The sequence below is a fragment of the Cricetulus griseus genome, chromosome 6, assembly GCF_003668045.3.
Source record: "Cricetulus griseus strain 17A/GY chromosome 6, alternate assembly CriGri-PICRH-1.0, whole genome shotgun sequence".
NCBI lineage: Eukaryota > Metazoa > Chordata > Mammalia > Rodentia > Cricetidae > Cricetulus > Cricetulus griseus.
This window is the reverse complement of record NC_048599.1, coordinates 114,570,379-114,592,833: the sequence shown is the minus strand read 5'-3', so window position 1 is coordinate 114,592,833 and position 22,455 is coordinate 114,570,379. Positions and strand designations below refer to the sequence as shown.

General features: G+C 41.1%; 1 protein-coding gene across 1 annotated transcript in view; it reads right to left on the bottom strand.

The window, feature by feature from the left end:
* The window catches only part of LOC100769089 (lymphocyte antigen 75), a 137,975-nt gene that overhangs the window by 31,458 nt on the left and 84,062 nt on the right, over nt 1-22,455 (bottom strand). The window contains exons 31-35 of the mRNA XM_035447072.1: nt 21,439-21,665; nt 19,851-20,019; nt 16,705-16,854; nt 13,165-13,287; nt 11,325-11,492 (exon numbers count right to left, since the gene is read on the bottom strand). Of these exons, the coding sequence (XP_035302963.1) occupies nt 11,325-11,492; nt 13,165-13,287; nt 16,705-16,854; nt 19,851-20,019; nt 21,439-21,665 (837 nt within the window). The remainder of the gene's footprint in view (nt 1-11,324; nt 11,493-13,164; nt 13,288-16,704; nt 16,855-19,850; nt 20,020-21,438; nt 21,666-22,455) is intronic.

Here is a 22,455-nt window from a genome sequence, read left to right as displayed (position 1 = left end):
GTTTCCTACCTCCTATCGACCGCCCCCAGGCCTGATCTCTTCCCTGCTGCCACCCATCGAGGGACTCTAAATTCCTCGGGCCCTCCAGCTAGCCAACCGTCTTGGGGGTTGGAGCTGAGGAAGCAGACTCAGGGGAAGCGTGGAAGCGGGTGGAAGGTGCTCGGCCTTGGCCTTTGCACTGGGTCTGGCCCTCGGAAGCCACTCAGCCAGAGAGACGGTTGCAGGGCATGAGGGGCAGTGAGACTCCGGCCGGAGTGGGAGCAGGGAGTCTGCACCCTTGGGAGCGCGGCAGGGGCGGCTTACCCGCGACGGTGGCAGTGGCAAGACTCAGCAGCAGGAGCGTGGACAGCGCTGCGTGGGGCATGACTGCGCCGCGCCGACAGCGGGCCGGGGGCGGCGCTTGTTGGGAGTGCGGAGCTCCAAGCTCTGCCGCGACGCCTCCCACTCGAGGTGGGGGAGTGGAGCCCAGGGTCGCACAGCTGGGACAGCCAGAGCCCCAAGCGGCTGGCTCGCTGCAGGTTCCAACTTCTCTCTTTTAAAAAACAAACTTTTCATTTGAATTGAATAATCTCAGAATTTCCAAAATGTTGCAAAATAAAATTCCTGTAACCCTTCGGCCAGCTTCTCTAAATGTTAGCATCTTACATAACAGCGGGGCAATGATCAGAACCAGGAAACGACCATTGGTGGAACACTGTTGACACAGTGGCATTTGACAATTATCTCTGTTCTAGGACCCAGTCCAGGAACAAGCGTTACATTTATAGGTCATAGGTGATGTCTCCTCAGTGTTTTTTGTCGAGGACTATCCTCTGCTACTCTTTGCCCTTCAACACCAAAAAACCCCTGGAAGAGTTATGGTCACTTTGAAGAAAGTCCTTCAGTTTGGGTTTGTCTGATGTTTCTTCCCAGTAGAATTCAGTTTGTGCCATTTTGGCAAGAGTCCCACAGAAAGGACAAGGTGTGATGGACTTTGGTCATTTGATGAAGGTAATGTCAGCAGACAGAACCTCCCCTTTTCACAAGCTCCTCCCAGTGGACTATGTCTCTCTGAAAAAATGTTTCCATGATGAATTACACTATCAAGAGTAAAGCAGAATAATGGAACAGGAAGAATTTAATTGGAATGGGAGATAGAAGGGCAAGTTGAAGGAAGGACTATGGAGTTGGAGAACTACTATAGAAGAGAGGATAAAAGGAGAGAGAGAGAGAGAGAGAGAGAGAGAGAGAGAGAGAGAGAGAGAGATTTTAATGGAGTTACCTTATAAGAGGGAAAGAGGACAGACACCTCACCCTAACAAATAAAAAACTCCATACCAGGAATGGGCTACTTCTTGAGTTGTTGCCAGTGGGGTTCCATAGAGCCCCAAGAATTACAGGTTATTGCCAATAGTCTTGGTTATCTTCAGAATTTGTCTGAAAGCCCCTGTTGCTGAAGACACCACATACCAGTGTCACATAACTTGGAGAAATCAGGGTGGTACTAACCTGGCAGCAAGTGCTGGGAGGTGCTTGTGTACTTTGAGCACCCCTATCTCATCCAGATGTGAACCCTGCAACAATGTTGGTCCTAACAAAATATGCCGATTGCTGCAATAGCCCCATGAATGTTATGAAAGTAACCAACCACTTTACAGTTGGATATAAGGCCTATTCCATGAGATGGAATCTATTCCTGGCACTGTGCCAAGAACTTGTGGCTAAATAGGTCATAGACCTTAAGGGAGAACACAAGTACTATTATTCTGCTAAATGAACACAGTATTAAAGTAACTCCTAGTGACTTATTTCTTTGCCCATAGATGAGTGTATCTCTCAACCCTCATCAGAGAAACTTCTTACAGTAGATGGCAGTTAATAGAGACCCACCACTGGTCAATGTGCAGAATATAAGAACTGTGGAGTACTTAGCCTTAAGTGGGAATTGCATATCACACCCATTCCCCCAGTATTCAGGAATCTTTGGGGAAGAAGGGTCAGAGAGATTCTAAGAGCCAGATGTTGTGGACAACATCAAGGAGACAGTGTTCTCTAGACACAACAGAGCAAACACACATATAAACTCACAGAGATTGTAACAGCACACATAAGAGCCTTGGAAGCTCAAGCCAGACAAAAATTCCAGCCTAGAGGAACTAGGTGGGCACAAAATCCCACCATTAGATAAGGAGCTATTGGCATTTGATAGTACTGAGAAAGGGAGAGTCCGTTTTCTTTAATGATGTGACCCCCTAATAGAACAGCCACAATCTAGTGCAGGCCTCACTCTAATTGGACATGATGGTGGTAGGGGGGTTGGATAAAGAAAACTACAAATTGGGTGGAAAGGAAGGGGACGGTATATAACTATAACTTAACCCAGAGGATTTCTGGAACACTATAACCAAGCAAGGCCCCTTGGGCCCTCATGTCATTGGTGAATAAAATCAAGTCAAACTCAATACAGAGAAAACAAGCAACCCAACTGAAAAATAGGCAAAGTTGGAAGAGATTTCTCACTCAAGGAGATAAGCAGATAGAAAACAAGCTTATGAAAACATGCCATTAGAGGGTTGTCAATTAAAGCAAACTTTAAATATTACTACATACCTATTGGATGACTCAAATCCCAAAGATCGACAGACGCACACATGCGAAAATGTGAAGAAACAGCTCCATTGCTGGTGGGAATGCATACAGAATGCATTTCACCAAAAGGACCTGTAGGGGGCATCGTGAAGTGCTAGAGACAGTGTGGGCCATCTTTATTCATAGCTAGAGACAGTGTGGGCCAGTCTTTATTCATAGCACTCCAGGCTCAGCTTCTTTGCCCAAGAGTATAGACTTTGCTCATTATTTTCAGTCTTTGTAAGTAGTCAATAATGGGTCCATGCACTAAACTCAAACTGAAAGCAAATTCTTCCAAAAACTATTCTGTGTTTAAATATGGCAACATCTTGATTTTGGGCTCTTTTGCCCACTAACTACCCAACAGTTCTATGGAATCACACAATTGACAAAGTTTCTTCACTACCACCTCAGGGCCCAAAAGTGTTTTTATGAATGTGGATTAGTTTATGTTCAACTAATTTTCAAAGCTATCTTAGATATAGAATAGAATTGACAATCTAGTGAATTGGTTTTATTTAAGCTGTGACCTACTTCAGCAGGGGTGTTTGTTTTATCATTTGAACTAATGAGAGGCATGTTCTTCCCTTAGGCAACTTTGCTACACACTGCCTCTCTTTTCCTGCTAAGACATGGACCTGATTACCTATTGCCTGTTTGTGAGAGAACATGGCGTCCACTGAAACACATCACTCTGTATCTTCCTCTCTAATCACACCTCCCTCCTTAATTGTTTTCTCTCCAACTTATCTCCTCTGTGGTCTCATTCTATTTATTTTCCACAGCCTTCCATTCCTCCCTTTTATTTCTGTCAGCCTCTATCTCTTTCTTTGGCTGTTATCACCCAGCCAGCTCTCAGCCTGAGCCTCTTTTGTCTTCAGTCTCCCTCCCCTCAATAACTAAAGACTGCAAGAGAAAGTCCATTCTTCCAACAGTTGCCCTTACCAGTGTATCTGGGTCCCACGTGCCTCTTCTGCAATCCTTTTCTTTTTAACTTGGTCATTGTCTTCTCCCATCCCTTTCATTGTACATGCTAATTTTTTATTGCTATCTTTAAGTCAAGTCTTTGTTTTCTCATAAGAACATGGTACATTCTGCTGAACAAGAAAATGGAGGCTATCAACTATCAGCTAGAGACAGACACCTTCAAATGCTTATCTGCAGCACTTCCCTTGTAGCCTCAGAGAGGAAGACATGCTTCCTCATCACAGGCAAGCCAACTTCCTCTTTCTGCAAATTGAGAACCACCTCTCCAAAATTGTCTCCCATTGATGACTTCCCCGTCTCCTCTGCGTCATCAACTGTTCTGTTTTTCCTTCCTCCCGTCGTCTTCTAACCCCGTGGACCTGCCATGGTAACGCATGTTTGTAATTTGAGCACTCAGGAAACAGGAGGAAAAGGAGTTTGAGACCAGCCTTGGCCTGCAGTGACATCCTGCCCACACAAACCAAGGGCTGGGAGTTGTAGGTCAGTGGCAATACATCTGTGTAGCACACACGAGTAAGTCCTTGGATTCTGTCCTCATTGCCACAAAAAATAAACCTTTATATTCCATCTCTTTTGGAAGACAGGAAAGGAGGGAGGGAGGAAGGGAAGAAAGAAGGAAGGGAGGGAGGAAGAAAACTCTCAAACCTGCCATAGACAGGCCTATTGCATGCGCTCAAAGATGACCCGTAGGCCGTAATGCTAAGATTTCTTTATTCAGATAAACACCAGCCCAAACGCAAGCCAGAGAGTGCCCAAAGGCCGCAAGCTAGCGTGGCCAGAGAGAGGGAGCATCCACGTGTTCATGGCCTCTTAAGAATTGCCTTCGCATCATATTCGATCTCCCCGACCACGCCCTCACGGTGTGGCCAGGCACACCTGTAGGGGCTACTAGGAGGCGGGGCTACAGTGTCTCCCTACACCAGCCTTCTCCACCAGATTTCTTAAACGACTTCCTCAGAATATACCCTCTCAGAATATGTCCATACTTGCACTGTATTTCTCAAATTCCCCCATTTTCCAATTCCCAGTTCTTTCTTTTCCTCTCACTTCCTCTGGACTCTGGCTCCATTCTGCTACTAGATTTTCATTGCTTAGGATCACCAATGGTTTCCCAATTACTATGCTCTCCTAGTGCTAGCAGGTCTCTTTGTTGTTTCATAAACACCAACTTGATGCTACATTCTATTAAAAGGCTCCCTGGCCAGGGAACCAAGCTGACCCAGGACTGATTATCAATCTATGTTAGGTCCAGGGAGAAATGACAAAGATCTGAAATGAGATAGTTGGTGACTGACAATGGCCCTCTTTCTGAGAAGTCCAGGTAAAACTGAGAAAATCGCTTGACTGGGAAGATGAGAGAGGATTTGCAGGTGACTTCAGGGCAAAAATTATGCCTTCTCCATATTAACTAGTATAAATATAATAACTGCTTGGGAAGTGGGATAGTTTCTCAAATCCTGCTTGTGATTAGCTTAGTTCAGGGGAAAGAAAGAACACTGAACACCCAGTTCGTGGACGTGTAGATATAGTGAGAATGTTTCAATCGAACACTCAGGGAATTAGAGCCGAGTGTACAGATCATCAATTTTATGTTGCGGTCAGGCTGTTCACCTCTAAGTCACTCTACATTGTGTAAAGCAGCGCTTTTTCGGATGTGTCCTGCCCTTGGAGGCTTTACTTCACAAGCAGCTGCAGACTCCATTTAGAGGATGGAGGATGGCTGTGCACTGGGTAGGCATGTGACTAACCAGCACCATCTGTCTCACTTCTCAGCTTCAGCTTCTAAGGCCTTTTTGAAACATCTTGCTTCTCGAATCCTTTGTTGTCACTCTGTAACACACACACACACACACACACACACACACACACACACACACACACACAGAGGTAGATACACTGTGATGAGCTGTGATATAAAAGTGTTAAAAAACGGAGCAAAGGGGCTGGAGCTACAGCTCAGAGGTTATGTGCTACTCTTCCAGAGGACCCGAGGTTGATTCCCAGCACCTGTTGGGCAGCTCACAGTGTCTGTAGATCAGGGAATCAAAGACCCCATCCTAGCCTCAGCAGCCACCTGCATTCATGTGCAGATACCAACATGCATACACATAATAAAAATAAATCTTAAAAAAACAAACTGAGATTGCAACAGATGAACACGTTTGCCTCAACCAGAATTTCAAAGGAAGCAGACATGTTGCCACTGAAACTGCTGTGCCTTGTGATCTAACATTCAATGAAATTTAACATTGTGCATTGCCACAAACGAATTTGTCTATGTTTCTGATACAGAACTTAAGACTTAGTCAGAAGACTTACAAAGAAGATCTTTTGAAAACTAAATTTTTCTTCCTAATTGAGATTGTAACTGCATTAATTAATTGCAATGGGACCTCTGCTTCTGCAAGAGGTTTTTAGCATTAAAAGGAACCTGAGATGAAGGAATATGATCTCCAGTGTTCTCCACAAGAATCTCAGCAAAGGGTCAGGCATGGAGCTTACTAAGAATATAACCAAAAAAAAAATTTTTTTTTCCCCTTTAGCACTTGGAAGGCAGAGGCAGGAGGATCTAAGTTAGAGGCCAGCCTGGTCTTCATACAGTTCTAGGACAGCCAGGGCTACCCAGAGAAACCACGTCTCAAAAACAAAACAATACTGCAGCCCCTTTACTAGGGAGAATTTGCAGATGTCTGAGGAAGGGGAAGGGAGGAAGAAGGGAGTGAATGTTGGTATCACTTCCGTATTTGTTCCTTATTTATTCGGGCCACTGACTTGCCTTTTTGGGTTTTTGGCTTGAAGAGACAAATTTGACCTGACCTTATGGGTTAGCCAGGAAAGGCTGGGATGGATTGTCTTAAGTAAAAAGACATCTAGGACTGGGAAATGGAGAAAGGAGCCACTAGGGGGCAGTTCTGGATTTGTTGAGAAGAGCTTTCAAGTATATCATCTACTGAATCACTGGAACTGTGCATTTGAAGTAGGAGGAAGCAAGTATGAAGGATCCTCTAAGAGGAGCTCAAAGAATGAGAAATTAGTATAACACAGATGGGAGCCCTGCTAAGAGATGCTAATAGACACACTGAGGGCTTCAGAGAATGCTTTATAAGAGTACTTAATGTGCAAGCCTCAAGTCCAGAGTTCAAATCCCCAGCAGCCATGTAAAGAGATGTACATGGCATTGCATGTCTGAAACTCCAACATTTCTGGGCAGAGACCAGTGGATCCTTGGGGTTTTCTGGATAAGTCACCTAAACAAAATGTCAAGCTTCCAGTTTACAAGATAAGCAGTCAGACAGCAACAGAGGAAAACCCTTGATGTCCTTTGGTCTCTATACAAGTGCACACCAAAGCATGAACCCATACACTCACATGCATGTGCTACACACACACACAACACACAACACACACAAAAGAGAAACGCTGAGGCAAGAAGACTAAAATCATTTAGAGATGTAGGAATTTATTCTCTAAATAGTGCTTGCAAAATCTTTAATACCTCACCTTGTAATAGCTGGACACTTTCTCATCATATTAGACACGGTATACAATCAATTCAGAGATGCTTTTGCATGCACCGATCAACTCCACCACTTTAAAAAGGCAAGACAACTTGACCATGGTATCAGCCTTGTACACAGCTGTGGTTACACTGCATTGGTTTAGGTCTTAAAGAAACTGAATGATTATTCGAAAGATGCCTCAATGAAAATATTTAAGACATTTGTACACCATATTAAAACAGCCTTAGGAAATTATTTACAACTTTATGATAGTATAAACACCTCAAACAAAATAAATCTGGATCTCATACAAAAATATTCTAAAGTATAAATATGAATTAAACACTGAATAAAAGTGTCATCCTATTTAGTGGACACGGCTTGTAAGAATATATTCCGGGTCTTAAAATGGAAATTACATCCACAAAATAATGTTTTCCTAGTCATTTAGATTTTAAATATTCCTACATTAATGACAAAGTTTCAAGTTTCACGTCTTAGAAGCTGTCATTTTACAAATACAAAGTTAGCAAACACCACCATTCAAAGACCACTTTGATGTTTTGCTCTATTAAAAAGGCAACAAAATAACATTCATCAAAAGCTGATGTGCTTTGTGAAATACATAAACTGTAAAAGTTGAAATCTCATCTGTAGTTGGGTCCTTGTAGAAAAGAAAATTATCAAACACAAGACATGCTGATACAGCACACCTAGTCAATTTAACAGTAGCATTCCCACACTTTAGGAATCATTAAACTCTGTTTCCTCAAAAAAAACAAAACAAAACAAAACAAAACCAAAACCAACCCCCCCCACTGAATACAAGTAATTATAAACAGAAAACATTATAACTAATTAATATTGGTATAAATATCTTTGAAATAATATAAGAAACATCTTTCAAGAGGCTCCATCTTCTGTGTAAAAAGTATGCCTTATTAAGTAATTTTTTCCCAGTGCCATAAAAGTCTATTTTGAAACATCATTGATCTGACTCGTAGTTGAGTTTATTCCTGAGGTACTAACTTTGCATTTGGCCCGATGCTCATGTAAACTAAATGGTTGCTGTGAAGCCTAGTAGTATTGACAGTTTTTATTTTCAATGAAGCTGTTAAAACGCCATGAAGATATGCACGTATTTGTTTAGCAACTGCATTCTTACAGAGAAAATTCACATTAGTTAAATGTATGCCCCTGTAAACAATCTGAACATTTGTTTTGGTTTTAAGTCCTCTCTGCTCTGGCAACTGGAGTTCAGCATGGCGGTTAGTGGATTAAGTGATCCACACCTCAGCAGAGCAACTCACCAACTAGAAGCGTCCCTAAGACTACTACTTTGAAATAGAGTAAACACTGATCATGGGACAAGTTAAGTGACTCATCTTTCTTCTGGAACGTTGCTGCCAGTGAACAAACTGGCAGAAGTTAATCGTGGAAAGAAGGGAGCATCACCTCGTCTTCGTTGGCTCCATGTTCATACCGAACAGAGGACAAGGCTGTCCAACGGAAATGGTTTCTTTGCACAAGGAACCAAATGAGTCCACTGATGAGCGCTAATACACTGAGCACGGCGAACAGGACAGCAATGCCTCTGTAATCCGGGCCTGGAATCCAGACAGAGAGACATTGGAAGAGGAATGCAACAGTTGGCATTGTTTCTGATTCTATTCGGTAATCTGTGGGTAAGATACTAAACCCTATATAGATTATACATTGTTTCATAGCCTTGACAGAATTCCAAACCCATCATTATACACCAAATTGCCTTTCTTTCTTTCTTTCTTTCTTTCTTTCTTTCTTTCTTTCTTTCTTTCTCTCTCTCTCTCTCTCTTCCTTTCTTCCTTCCTTCCTTTCTCTCTTTCTTTTTCTTCCTTATATAAGTTGTTTTCTTTACATCAAAATTCTTTTCATTGCTGAAAGACTTTTCTCCCAAAGAAATTAAAAGATTGCCATTATTTCCTTTTACTTACTACCTTCCTTAGGAGAACAGCTTAATGTGTATTATTGTACTTTCCATTCTTCCCCTTAATAGGGTTGGACCTCAGGGCTTTGCACATGCTAAGACAAGCACCCCACCAAGTTACATCCTTTCCACTTGTTCAGGATTTCAAATGCTGTCCCTATGCTGTCAGTCCGTCTCTCTCATATATTCAGCTGTAGACCGGAATTCCCATATGGATTTCCATATCCCAAACTCAAAATGGCCAAGACCAGAACTGTAATTTTTAATCACACCAATGCTGTCCCCTCTCCCCCCAAAAGCTCTAGTTGCTCTCCACTTTACTTGGAAAAGAGCCAGGGCTCCCTGGCCATTTTTTTGTGACCCTACTAAGAGTCTCACTTGTCTAGCTGCTCTTCCTTGAGCTTCAGCCCTCCTTCTGCCATTGGATTTGCTCCACCTGGCTCCTCTCTGCTGTGCCTGTCTCCTGAGCTTGCTGGACTGATCTTCCTGAGCTCAGTTTCAACACCTCCACTAGAGATACCTTCCTAGATCGTATATAAGAACCACCCACCCAGCTGTCAGAACTCTGAGTCTATAGTTACTTGTTATTTGCCTCTCAAACAAACAAACAAACAAACAAACACACAAACACACAAAAACTTAACTTGTTTGTCACTAATCCATCTTCCTCACCAAATTGGACAGTCTGATAACATGTAGCTGATCTGCCTTGTTCAGGTGCATTTCAGCATGCAAAACAGGTGGAACACACTAACCCATGTATACATATATACCTTTGTTGCAATTGGGTTTTTTTTTTTTTAACTTTATAATGCCCAAATGGAACACCTATACTAGCTGTTTTAAAATGTTCATGTAAAAGGTTTAGAGCCTTTTCTCCATAAATGGAGCTCAATATTTTTACAGTTGTTGTGTATATCAATTCATGACAAAACTAAACTTCAAATTGCATTTTCATACAGCTACCATGAGCACATTAAGAAGTTAGACCTGGCGGGCGTTGGTGGCGCACACCTTTGATCCCAGTACTTGGGAGGCAGAGGCAGGCGGATCTCTGTGGGTTCGAGGCCAGCCTGGTCTCCAGAGAGTGCCAGGATAGGCTCCAAAGCTACACAGAGAAACCCTGTCTCGAAAAACCAAAAAAAAAAAAAAAAAAAAAAAAAAAAAAAAAAAAAAAAAAAGAAGTTAGACCTAGTTTTAGATGGTCTTAAAATTCTTTATGGCTCCATGTAGTGGCACATGCCTTCAGTCTCAGCCCTTGGGAAGCAGAGGCAGGAGGATATCTGTGAGTTTGAGGGTGGCCTTGTCTACATAGTGAGGTCCCAGGACAGACAGCTACATAGTGAGATCCTGTCTTTGACAAAGAAAAGAACAGCAAAAACAAAACAATAAAATAAGATTCATTATGAAAGTTTTATGGATCAAGGAGAAAGGATGCAAACTAACTGTGGCGGATTGAATGAGAAATGTCCCCAAAGGCTCATGAATTTGGGCATTTGATCCTAGTTTGTGCCCTGCTTAGAGAAGTTAAATAATGGGTAGTAGGTGGCATCTTGCTGGAGGAAGTATGCCACAGGGATAAGGCTTTGAGAGTTTATAGCCTTACTCCATTTCCTGCTTGCCCCCTTTGCTTTCTGTGTGAATGGCAATGTGATCAGCCAAACTGCCTGCTTCTACTGCCATGCCTGCTTGTTGCCCCGCCTTCCCCAACATCTGGGCTCTATCCTTCTGCTCAAGACAAAAGAAAGCCTTTCTTCCATAAGCTGCTTATGTAGGCAGCAACAGGAAACCAGCAGCAACTAATACAGTAGCCACAAAAGCAGACCTTTAAGCTTTTACAGAGGGAGAAAACAGAATAAAATTCATTGAAAGGACATTCTCAAAGACATTTCCTCCCCAGTTCTATGGCAGCTTCCATTTTTAGTTAGGAGAGACTTAAAAAGAATTTGGGGTGTGTAATAGCTTCATTTTGGAATTCTAGATGTATTATATATATTTATATAGCATGTAAAATATCTGTGTTTTAGTGAGGATTTGAGATATGCTTTATAAATAGAACCAAACATATAGATGTGTTCTTTCTTTCCTTCCTTCTTTCTTTCTTTCTTTCTTTCTTTCTTTCTTTCTTTCTTTGCAGCAATGAGTGAACCTGGGGCCTCATGCTCACTAAGTAAGGGCTCTTCCACAGAGCCGCAGAATATCCCTATATTTATTTCTTGCCCTGTTCTGCTCAATACTCTCATAAGGACAGGTTGCATACTTACTCAGAGGAACTTTGCAGACAACTCTTGCATAACCACGTGAACACTCAACTTTTTTCCAGGTTTCATTTGAAGCTATTAAAATGCTACATTTTCCATCACCATTCTTACTTTCATTTTCCCACTTGACAAATGTCACATCTAATCCATCTAACCAACTCCAAGACTGATCTAAAGAAAGATAATAAATATAGTTATATTTATTGCTACTAATTACAAAGCTTAAAAAAAGTATAAGGTTCAAATAACTCATTTTCTTAGCATGGTGTTATTTAATTAATTAATATTATTTTTTTATGTTTGAGCGCTCTACATGTAAGCCTGCATGCCAGAAGAGGGCACCAGATGTCATTACAGATGGTTGCAAACTACCATGTGGTTGCTGGGAACTGAACCCAGGACCTCTGGAAGAGCAATCAGTGCTCTTAGCTGCTGAGCCATCTCTCCAGCCCCATAGGGTCATTTTATGATGCAATTATTTAAAAATAAAACTCACAGGCTGCAGAGATGGCTCATTCAGTAAAGTGCTTGTCATGGAAGCACAAGGACATGAGTCTGATCCCTTAGGATCCAAGTATAGAAACTGGACACCATGGCACATGCCTATAGCCTATAAACTCAGCACGTGGGTTTCAGTGAGCAGACCTCGGAAATCTACGGGACCTCCTGTAGTAGTTCAGTACTTATCCCTAGCATAGGTGTAGACTTAGGGAGCCCATTCCACATAGAGGGATATTCCTTGAGCCAAGACACCTGGGGGTGGGCCTAGACCCTATCCCAAAGGACACGATAGACTCCAATGATACCCCATGGAAGGCCTCACCCTCCAGGGGGAGCAGAAAGGATATATGATAGGTAGGGTTTTTTACTGGGGGGGGGGATTGTAGAGGCGGAGGGGAGGGAGAGGGAACTGGGATTGACATGTAAAACAATCTTGTTTCTAATTCAAATAAAAACAAAATAAAATAAAAAAGAAATAGGATGTTTTCATTTTTAAAATGATGCATTCTTATTTTTAAGCTATATGTAAGTGTGTGTTTCTGTACATGTGAGTACAAGTGCCTGTGGATGCAGATCCCCAGGAGCTGGTGTTACAGACTATGAGCTATGTGATGAGGGTACTGGAAAAAAACTAGGGTCCTCTGGAAGAGCAGCAAGTACTCTTAGCCACTAAGCCATTTCTCTAGCCCCCATTTTCATTTTCATCTTTATAGAGTGTTCTATTAGACACCCATAGGCATGTTTTGATAAAGGTACAGAATGTTTGCTTGGGATAAAAATATATGCAAGGATCTGTCATCTCCATTATTTAAGAAAATGTGTCATTAAAACTATGCTGCTGGGGGAAGAGGGGACTATAAGGGCTTGGGATCACTGCCACCCTATTTTTGTTTTTTCAGCAGTATTGAAAGTGTGTAAACACATTTATAATTCATTTAGACAGCTAATATTGAATCCATTCATTTTTTTGAAAATGACTTGATATTTTAGAGTTGACATTTATTTTAATTATTTAATATTCACTTTCACATAAAGTATGAAACAGATTACCCAATTTATACACTTAATTCATTTTTTATCAATTCCAGCTTCATCTTTCAAAGTGAGTATCTGTTCTTTACTGAAAACATTTTCCACAAATTCTCTTTAGATTTAACGAGCTTATTGGAAAAAAAATACAGCACTGGTAAGACTTAATTCTGAACTATGGTAAAACTGTTCAGAGTGTTAGAAAATAGGTGTGGGCTACCATGTCCAACCTTAGAACTCTGCACACTGTACACACACACACACACACACACACACACACACACACACACACACACACACACACGTCACTTACCGAGTGAATGTTGAGATAATCCAAGCCAAACTCTCATAGTTATGTTATAATTCTCTCTCATCAACCTGCTCACAAATTTATTCTCATTTTCATCTGCTATGGTGACAACAGTTGCAGAATGATCTGTAGAAAGGAAACAAAATGTACCTAATCATGTTAAGCAAGGACTTCATTCTGATTAGCCCATTTGGAAAAAACAATATCTACTGTGAACAAGACCATTGAGAAATTCAAGCTTCACTCAGAAACCCTCCTTAAACTTTTGATATTTAAGTCAAAAATTAAAAGCGCTTCCACAAATAACAGTTCCAAAGAAATAAGGAATATTTTTAAATGGAAAATTTGCATAGAGAAATTTCATAATTTTGAAAAACATGTATCTGGCAATGTTCTTTGGTTCTGGAAGTGCCAAATCAGTGAGACCTTTGTGTTTGGCTGTAATAACCGAGGCTTGTGACTGTACAAGTATATGCCACTGACATATTTCTAGGTCTCACCTCAAAAAGCATTTTTGTGTAACTAAGATTTAAACTTCCTTCTGCTCAAAATAGAATTCAAAGAAGCCTGGCTTGTGATCTGAGGGAGCACCCACCCTCCTTTCCCCATATGGCACACAAAAATGTGGTTGGTCATAACCATCATAAGTTCCTAAAAATGATATAGGATCAAATGAGTAAATATTCTTTAAGCTTAGTTATGTGTCCTAAACACATACAGAAAATAGTGCTATAGGTTATGTTAGCTAGAATAGAAATAATAAGTAGGCTAGAAAACCCATCCTAAAAGGAAACAAAGCCTTTGCCCCTGCATTGAATGTATTTAACATTATGTAGCCTAGGAGATAATACCAAAGGCATTACCACCTTTTACAGAGAAGGAAACTGAGAGTCACGAAGATGAAGTCATTTCTTGGGCTTACAGAGCCAGCTAGCTAGAGAATTTAAAGAGGACATCGAAACCTTTGGGAGAAGACTGGTCCTGAGTTCGCCATGTTCAGGGCACTGTGCTACATGTGCACACATATGCTAGTCCTATGATGCCCCCAAATGTCTCAGACTCCCAAGTTTCCATTCTCATTAGCTAAATGAGAAGAGAAACAGTTCTGTCACTTCTGCAGGGCCAGTTACTCATCTGAGAGTCAGGAAATGAACCCAGCCTATCTGCCTCAAAATCTTAAATGTCTTACCTGCCCATGTGTACAAATACAGCAAGTGTTTGTATTTTCCCCCTCAGGAGGAAGAGGCATGTACACATATGTAAATGTGTGGAGATATCTTATTATAGTTCTCTTCGTGTATAAGATATGTAGAGAATACCAGGTTCCCACACAAAGTTCCTGTTAGGTAGTTAAGCTGTAACTAAAATGCTTTCTAACCAGCTAACTGTCTCTATAATATTTAGCAAAATAAATGAACTAAATACCGTCTGCCTGGTTACATAAAAGATGAAATGAAGTAGTTCTGATTTTTGAAATACTATAGGTAGCTCTCTTAGAAGTCATTTTACATTTTGACTGAAGGCAGTGACTGGGTCCCTCATGGGAGGTAGTCAATCACTGCTGCTTTTTTTCTGAAATGGTTAAATCTGAAGACTAAAGTCCTGTCCCTTATTTAGGTTCTTAGGGTGTGAGGCCTCCCATTCAGAACGGATGGACAACTCATGCTCAGTTGATTTTACTATCCTCTTCAGTATCAGCTTAATATTAAAACTCAGTAATGGACCAGAGTCAATTATATTTTGCTTTTTAACCCCCATTTCTAAGCATCTTGAAGAATATTTAAAACTTTCATTTATCATCACTGCTACTTGATATTAACAGACAGAACACTTAGCATTTTTACTTCTTTCCATTTTCACTTTCAACATATTTACTCTCATTTTGATATTTATTTATTTGTTTTTGAGACAGGGTTTCTCTGTGTAGCCTTGGCTCTCCTGGAACTCTCTCTATAGTCCATGGGGCCTCCAATTCACAGAGACCTGCAAAGTGCTGGCATCAAAGGTGTCAGCTTTCTACACCCGGCTTTTTATTTATTTCTTAATATTAAAATCCTAGGATGTTTATTACAAAGGTAAACCCTGATCCTTGAGATGGGCTTATCGGTAGGCAGGTTAGCTACTAGCAGGGTCCAATCGTACTGAATGAGACCTCATCCACATATGCTTGTTAACAAGCCATCAGGGCTTTGGAGATGGACTGTCAGCATTAATTTGGGCCACATGACCACCACCCTTCACCGGGACCCAGATAACCACACCAGCAAATCACTCCTTGCCCAACAGTAGAGTGGGCTCCAGTAACTTGTACTGCAGCTTGCATGGCTTGACCATCTCTAGGGGACATCTGTTCACCTAGATGAGCCCATTTCCCCATTCGCAGTGTGCCACGGCTGTGGCTGTTTGCTTGCATCTGAACACCTGCACTGACTACAACTGATTTTGGATGGCATAGCTTCGAGTATGAACTCCAGCTGAAGGGACCAGCCCCCCATTTCGGCAGCCATGACAGTAACATGTGTTCACTATGACCTTGCCTTAGTCACTAGAGGTTAGGTGCTTGCCTCATGACAAGGAACCAATCAGAAGTTAGCTGGTGGCACTATGCTTTACGGCTCTGGGTGTGTACTTCACAGACAAGTGCACAGCAATGACGCACAGAGCATAGCAACCGCCCTGGGAGGGCCTATGGGCCATAACAACCAATTGGCCAATCAACGCAGGGCAAGCCCTCCAAGCCTGGAGGCACACCAATCCTGAGCCTGTGCGTACTCCTAGACACTGCCCTTACACTGCCCTACAAGATCGCTCGGCAGCCGGTTTGAGCTGTCTTTGCTAGCCATCCCCCATGGCGGGTGGGTGAAAGACCTGAGCTAACATGGGGTTAGCTCGTTAAAAAACAATAAAGCCTCATGCAGTTTGCAGCAAGCTCTCGAATCTGCCTGGTGATTGGGGTAACCGCAGTCGTGGCCTGGGACCCCGGATACCTGAGTTTTTCCGGGGATCTAACACAGCATCTCACCATGTCGCACCACTACCTGAAAAGGAAAACTCGGGGCTACACTGGCCAATTTTCAGGGTCTGCCTTTATTTATTTTTAAACCTTTCCCTATGTGTATGTGAACCATCTGGTCTCATGTAACCCAGGCTGGTCTAGAACTATGTTGCCAAAGATGGCCTTTAATTTCTGACTATCAGATCTTCTAGGTGTAGGCGTGTGCCACCATCTCAGTGTATGTGGTGCTGGGGAATCAGATCCAAGGGCTTAGTGTGTGCACACTAGACAAGCATAGCTCTACCATTGTGAGCCATATCCTCAGTCTACATCAATCATTTTTAATGACTATTGCAATATTCCATTGAGATCTTATGTATAAAATACTATTTCCCTACTACTGGAAAATAAGGTAATAATGCTACTATAAAACAAAAAGCTTTAAAAACACTGTCCAAGACATGGTAATTTTTCCCCATTATTTCCTTAAGAAAAAAACTTGCAAAGAGTTAAATTAGTCAAAAGAAAACAAGTGAATTTTAACTTACCAAGTTCCTGACACAAATGTTTGGCCTCTGAGAAGGTGTGTAAAGCCTGCTCAGCTGAGTAACAATGATCTCCATACTGGACCCACTGGGAGCCATTCCTTTTGGCCACTGGGCATTTTGATGAGTGTGCACGAGGGGACAGCTCTTTAGCTGTGGAAAATGTTAGATACAGCTGTCATAGGAGAGGTCAATACTGCCCTCAAATCTCATTCAATGCTCCCATATGAAACCTGTGCATGTGGATAAGCAGCCTGTACCTCGATACATACACCAGCGAAAGCCAAGGTAGGGATTGACAGACACGTTCTGGTTAGCTGTTTGGAATGCCATTTCCAAACCTCCATGGTAGACGAGGAAAGCACTTCCCCTTGAGGATGGAGTTCAACCAACTTAGAACAAGCAGATGCACAGATAGGGGAAGGAAGAAAACACAGGCTTTGGTAGGCCAGTCAGTACTCTGAACCAATAATTAAATTTCATTCCCTTGGCTTCCCTTTTATTGTGAAAACATAAATCAACATTTATCTAGATTCATAAAGATTGATTTTAAAAGTTGCACCCACAAGTAGTAAAAAAAAATGGCAATTTGTCAATCTCTCTCAAACCAAAAGATGTTATCTTTTTAAGCTCTTAAAAGTTCTTCTGGTTTCTAGGTAACCTGTTTTGTTTGTGTTTTAGCTGCACTGAGTAATGCTAGAAGTCTATGGAGGAAGGTTGGGTCTCTTAGGGCTTGTGATTAATTCCTTTTCAAGAGCACAAACTGGAAAGAGGCTAAGTATGGCTCATCTGAGTCAAGTTTCTCATCTGAGTCAAATTTCTTCTGGCCTTGTCCCAGGTGGTGTTCTCAGCTCAGACTTCAGCTCCATCCTGCACTCTACACTACCTTAAAACTCTCCACCTGAGTGCTGCAGGTCACAGGTGGGTGGGATTTTTCTTATTTATGGCTCCTGGCATTTCCTTCATCAAGAACCTTGGGCTGACTAGTTCCTTCTGTTTCTGTCTTCTGTTAGAAGAGAGGATCTAACCTTCCTAATTTCAGTTGTTTGGCTTAGCCTTCCTAATGCTACCTATTGAACACCACTCCCTGCTCCCTCAGTCAGTTCAACAGCTGGAGTAGTAGGTGAGTTTCCTAACTGCTGCTGAATGAATGCAACCATTAAATTCCTCACTGGTGCCATGGGCGGAAGGAGCTGCTACCTGCCTTTGCAACTTTGTGAAAGTAGCTGATGAGCCAAAGGGACACAGCCTGTGATTGTGGGCATAGTTGTGTGTTGCTTCAGTGGATGTAAAGGTGACTTCACCCACCAGCCACCTCAGTACCACAGGGCATGTTGCCTCCTAACATCTCACGAGCCAACCTCATTGGTTTTTAGAACTGTCTGCAGCTGGGCTGCTTTGTGTTACAGACATTCCTTTCCTTTCTGATCTTTATGAAGCTGTGTTTCCAACTCCTGAGTTTTGTTTTTGTTTTTTTGTTTTTTATTTTAAGAGCTTACACTGTGGTAAGTTTATTATGGTCTTTTTGTTGTTGTTTGGCACTAGGAATCCAATACAGGGTCTCTCAAGTGTTAGGCAAGCACTTTAACATTGATCTACATTCCAGCCCTGTTGGATTCCTGCTCAGGGGGGAAAAAGTATTTTGAAACACTATCTCATCCAGCTCAGGTTGGTTCAAGATGACCTTGAACTTCTCATCCTACCGAGTCCAGCTCCCAAGTGTTTTATAGGCATGCATCACTAGATCCAGTTTCTGAGGGATAGGACCTAGGCTTTCTGTATGCTAGTTAAACAATCTACAAAGTTAGCTACAAGGCCTCTGGCCCCATTTTCATTCTACCAGAAAAATATACATAATATATACTGTAGCACTTCAAGCTTGTTCGGTTGTTTTTTGTTTTATTTTGAAACAGGGGTTTGTTTCTGTAGCTCCCCCTGCCCCAGACAGAAAAACTTTGGAGGCTGTCCTGGAACTCACTCTGTAGACCAGGCTGGTGTCAAACTCACAGAGATCCACCTACCTTTATTTCCCAAAAACTGGGATTAAAGGCGTGCACTGCTGCCACCACCACCACAGGCCCCTGTTTCTATAGCTTAAGGCTTCCCTAGAACACACTTTGTAGCCCTGACTGGCTCTGAGTTCATGTTTTTCCTCCTGAGTGCCAGGATTACACATGTGCACCAGCACACACACCATCATGTTGATCATGTTTTAGTGTGCACCTCATTCACCTGACAGCAAGCACTACTACCCAACTACAGAACTTTTCATCTTGTAAACTGAAACTCTGGACCCAGTAACTGTCTAAACCTCACCCTCTCTAGATCCTGATAGACCAGCATTAGACGTCCTGTTACTGTGAACTTGACAATTCTAGGTACCTCATATAAGGAGAATTATACAGAATTTTCCCTTTTATCACCAGCTTATTTTGCTTAGCATATCATCAAGATTTAGCCACATTGTGGCATATGTTAGCATCTCCCTCCTTTTTAAGTAGTACTCCAGTGTGTGTTTCACATATACATATACATATTTATACACATACTACATTCTACTTATCCACTCATTTACTAGAAGATTCCTGGGTCGTTTCTGCCTTTGGCTGGTATGAATTATGCTGCTATGAATGTGGCTGTACAGTTGGAGTGTCTGTTTTTAGTTCTTTTTAGTCTAACCCTGGACATGGACTTGTTGGATAATATGGTAATATTATATTTGCATTATGAACAGTCAGTCCCCACTCTTGTTTTCTTGGATTTTTTTTTCTGTCTCTGTGTGTTTTATTGTATGCCATATCCCAACAGTTTTTCTTAGCATTTCTTTTCCCCCTGTGCCCAAGAAGCTGGTTTTGATAATGCCATTAAGGGAACACCACAGCCTTTGAGAACCATTTCTATGTGAAACAAGCATCATGAGATTCTAAAGTAAAATGTAACTAGGGATAGAATGATAAATATCCTTGGGAACAAATTCCATGACAGATATATCAGTTATATATTCATTCACAAAATCAGAAAGTGTTTTTTTAATAGAATTTGTAGGTAGGCCTTATTTAAAAATCTAAATAAAAATGTTCATTAAATAATGATGTGTGTACATTTATATCAAATTATAGTAAATACAGTTATTCAAAATCAAGTCTTACATTTTGCAGGCTTGTAACAAATGGCACCATCCTTAACAGATAGGCATTTTTCATGTTTCCAGGTTCCTTTCAGATCTAGGATGACACAGTTTCCAGTAGATCCTTGGCTCTTCCAAGGGATGTAATCAAACGCACTGCCATCGGACCATTCGAAACTCGATTCACTGCCCTGTTTAAGAACAGTATGGATACTCTGAGCTCAGATGTGCAACTTCAGAAAGAATATAAGAAGAATGCATATACTATAAGAAGTGAGTGATGATTATTTGCTTATAAATATTGTAAGTTTAGGCCTATCTATAAAACCAGAGATTTGCTTTTGATACAGTAATTTCGAGCATTTGCTGTGACAATGTATGCAGGACTTTAAATTTAGAAATGGAGTCACTACATTCTGTTTCTGGATTTACTTACTCAAAGACTAGATTTATGAAACACATTCAAATGGCTTCCCTTTACTTCTTTACCAAAATTCAAGATCTAGACTCTGACCATCATGTTGTTCTGAAATTTTTTTTTTCATGTTGGTCTTTTCATTATTTGTGGTGCTGGGAATTGAATGTAGGGTTAAAACATGTTAGGCAAATACTCTACCACAGAGCTGTATTCTGGTCTTGAAAGCTGTTTTCTGAGCTTCATAGTTTTGTGGTTTGTGTCTGGCAACATTACAGAGACTATCATACAGCAGGGGCTAGAAAAGGCAACCTCCCCTCAAGGAGCTAGAAGCAACTTTTGCTTGAATCCTTAATCTTACTGCACCCTCCCTCCCTCCCTTCTTCCTTCCTTTCTTCCTTTTATTTTTCTCCATTCTTTTCTAAAGATTAATGAGGCCCACAACTCTCAATGGATGGCTACTTTTGTATGCCAGACATTATTAGAAGTATATACATATAGATATTGGATTCAAATGATGGTACCAAAGATGTGTTATCAACATATTAATCTTTTTAGTTTTATTTTTTGGGAATTTCAAAATTGAGTGCTATATTTACATCATTTCCACCCCTGCCTATCCCTTCTCCAACTCCTCTTGTAACCTTCCTCTCAAATCCAAGAGGTCCTGACCATATTAAGAATTTTGGTTGCATGTTATATATATTTTTGTGTTAAAATATGAAAGAATATTATTAGCTGATTTTACTGGTAAGGAAATAGGATTGCAGAGGTTACATAACTCATTAACTATCAGCTACCACATAAATGACAGATGTGCCATTAATACTAAAAGATTTTCTGATTCTATGCTGTTTACTTCATATGAGCTTTCCAACTGGTCCTTCCCAAACAAGCTCCAGGGATCAAGGATGAAGCTCAGAGGTAGAATTCGGGAGCTTAGATCACTACACCCACAACAAAAATAACTCTAAACCAAAAGATTATAAGAGTCTGTTGAGTTATTAACCCACTGAACCCTTGGGATGGCCTGGACACTTAGACTCTATAATTTTATTTATTCCATGCCGTAGAAGGTAAGAAACAACCAGGAATTAACCCATTACTATATTTTGAATTAATTTCTTATGCTAAAAATTTCCAATTCTTCAAAGTTATAGCTTTTAAAAATCTCTGGAGACAAAGTGAGACTTACATCATGACTCGAGAGCCCAACCCAGAGAGGGAATCCATCACGGTTCACAATGTCTTCCAGAAAGAGCTGCTCATTTGGGTTGTGAACACTTGCTAAATGTCCCCCACTCTGAGAGCACATGCTCAATGCCTGGTACCACGTCACCTTTTTCTGAATAACATTATAGATGCCATCTTTATACGGAATGAAGTCTGGCAATGTGCTATTTCGTTCGTCCTTGTAGTCAACTATAGCATTGAAAATAAAAGGGCTGGTAAGTTTAAATAGTTTCAAATACATGTTTTGGACAAAATAACTTAAGAGGTCAAATGTAAACTTTGTTTTTCCTATTTCCACAGCACATATAATGCTCTTAAGTACATACATACATACATACATACATACATACATACATGTATATGTACACACACACACACACACACACACACACACACACACACACACACACACACAGAGTTCTAAAAATAAAAACAGTAATTGAGCAGGGCATTGGTGGTGCATGACTTTAATCCCAGCACTCGGGAGGCAGAGGCAGGTGGATCTCTGTGAATTCGAGGCCAGCCTAGGCTACAGTGCAAATTCCAAAGCAATACAGAGAAACCCTGTCTCAAAAAAACAAAAACAAACAAAAAAAAGTAGTTGAACAAGCAACAAAACTACAGTGATAGAACAGTAATGAGAGTATAAATGACTGAATAAATTTCAAAATGCAAACAAACAAATATCTTATACAGAACTCCAAATGATCACATGGATACCCTGCCCCTCATCCCAAATATGGGGGATAACTCCCTCCTCCTGTAAGTATGGACTGAATACAGTAACATCTTTAAAGAGAGTACAGCATAGAGAGGGGACAAAGGGTAAGTTTACAAGTGAGAAACTAACAACACGATCTTGACCAGTGAGATCAATGTTAAATCAGCACTGAAGTTGAAAGTATATGTTGTCCATAGGCTATGATAAAAATGACACCTTCTCCCAAACTCAAAATCACAGCATAAACAAAACTGACAA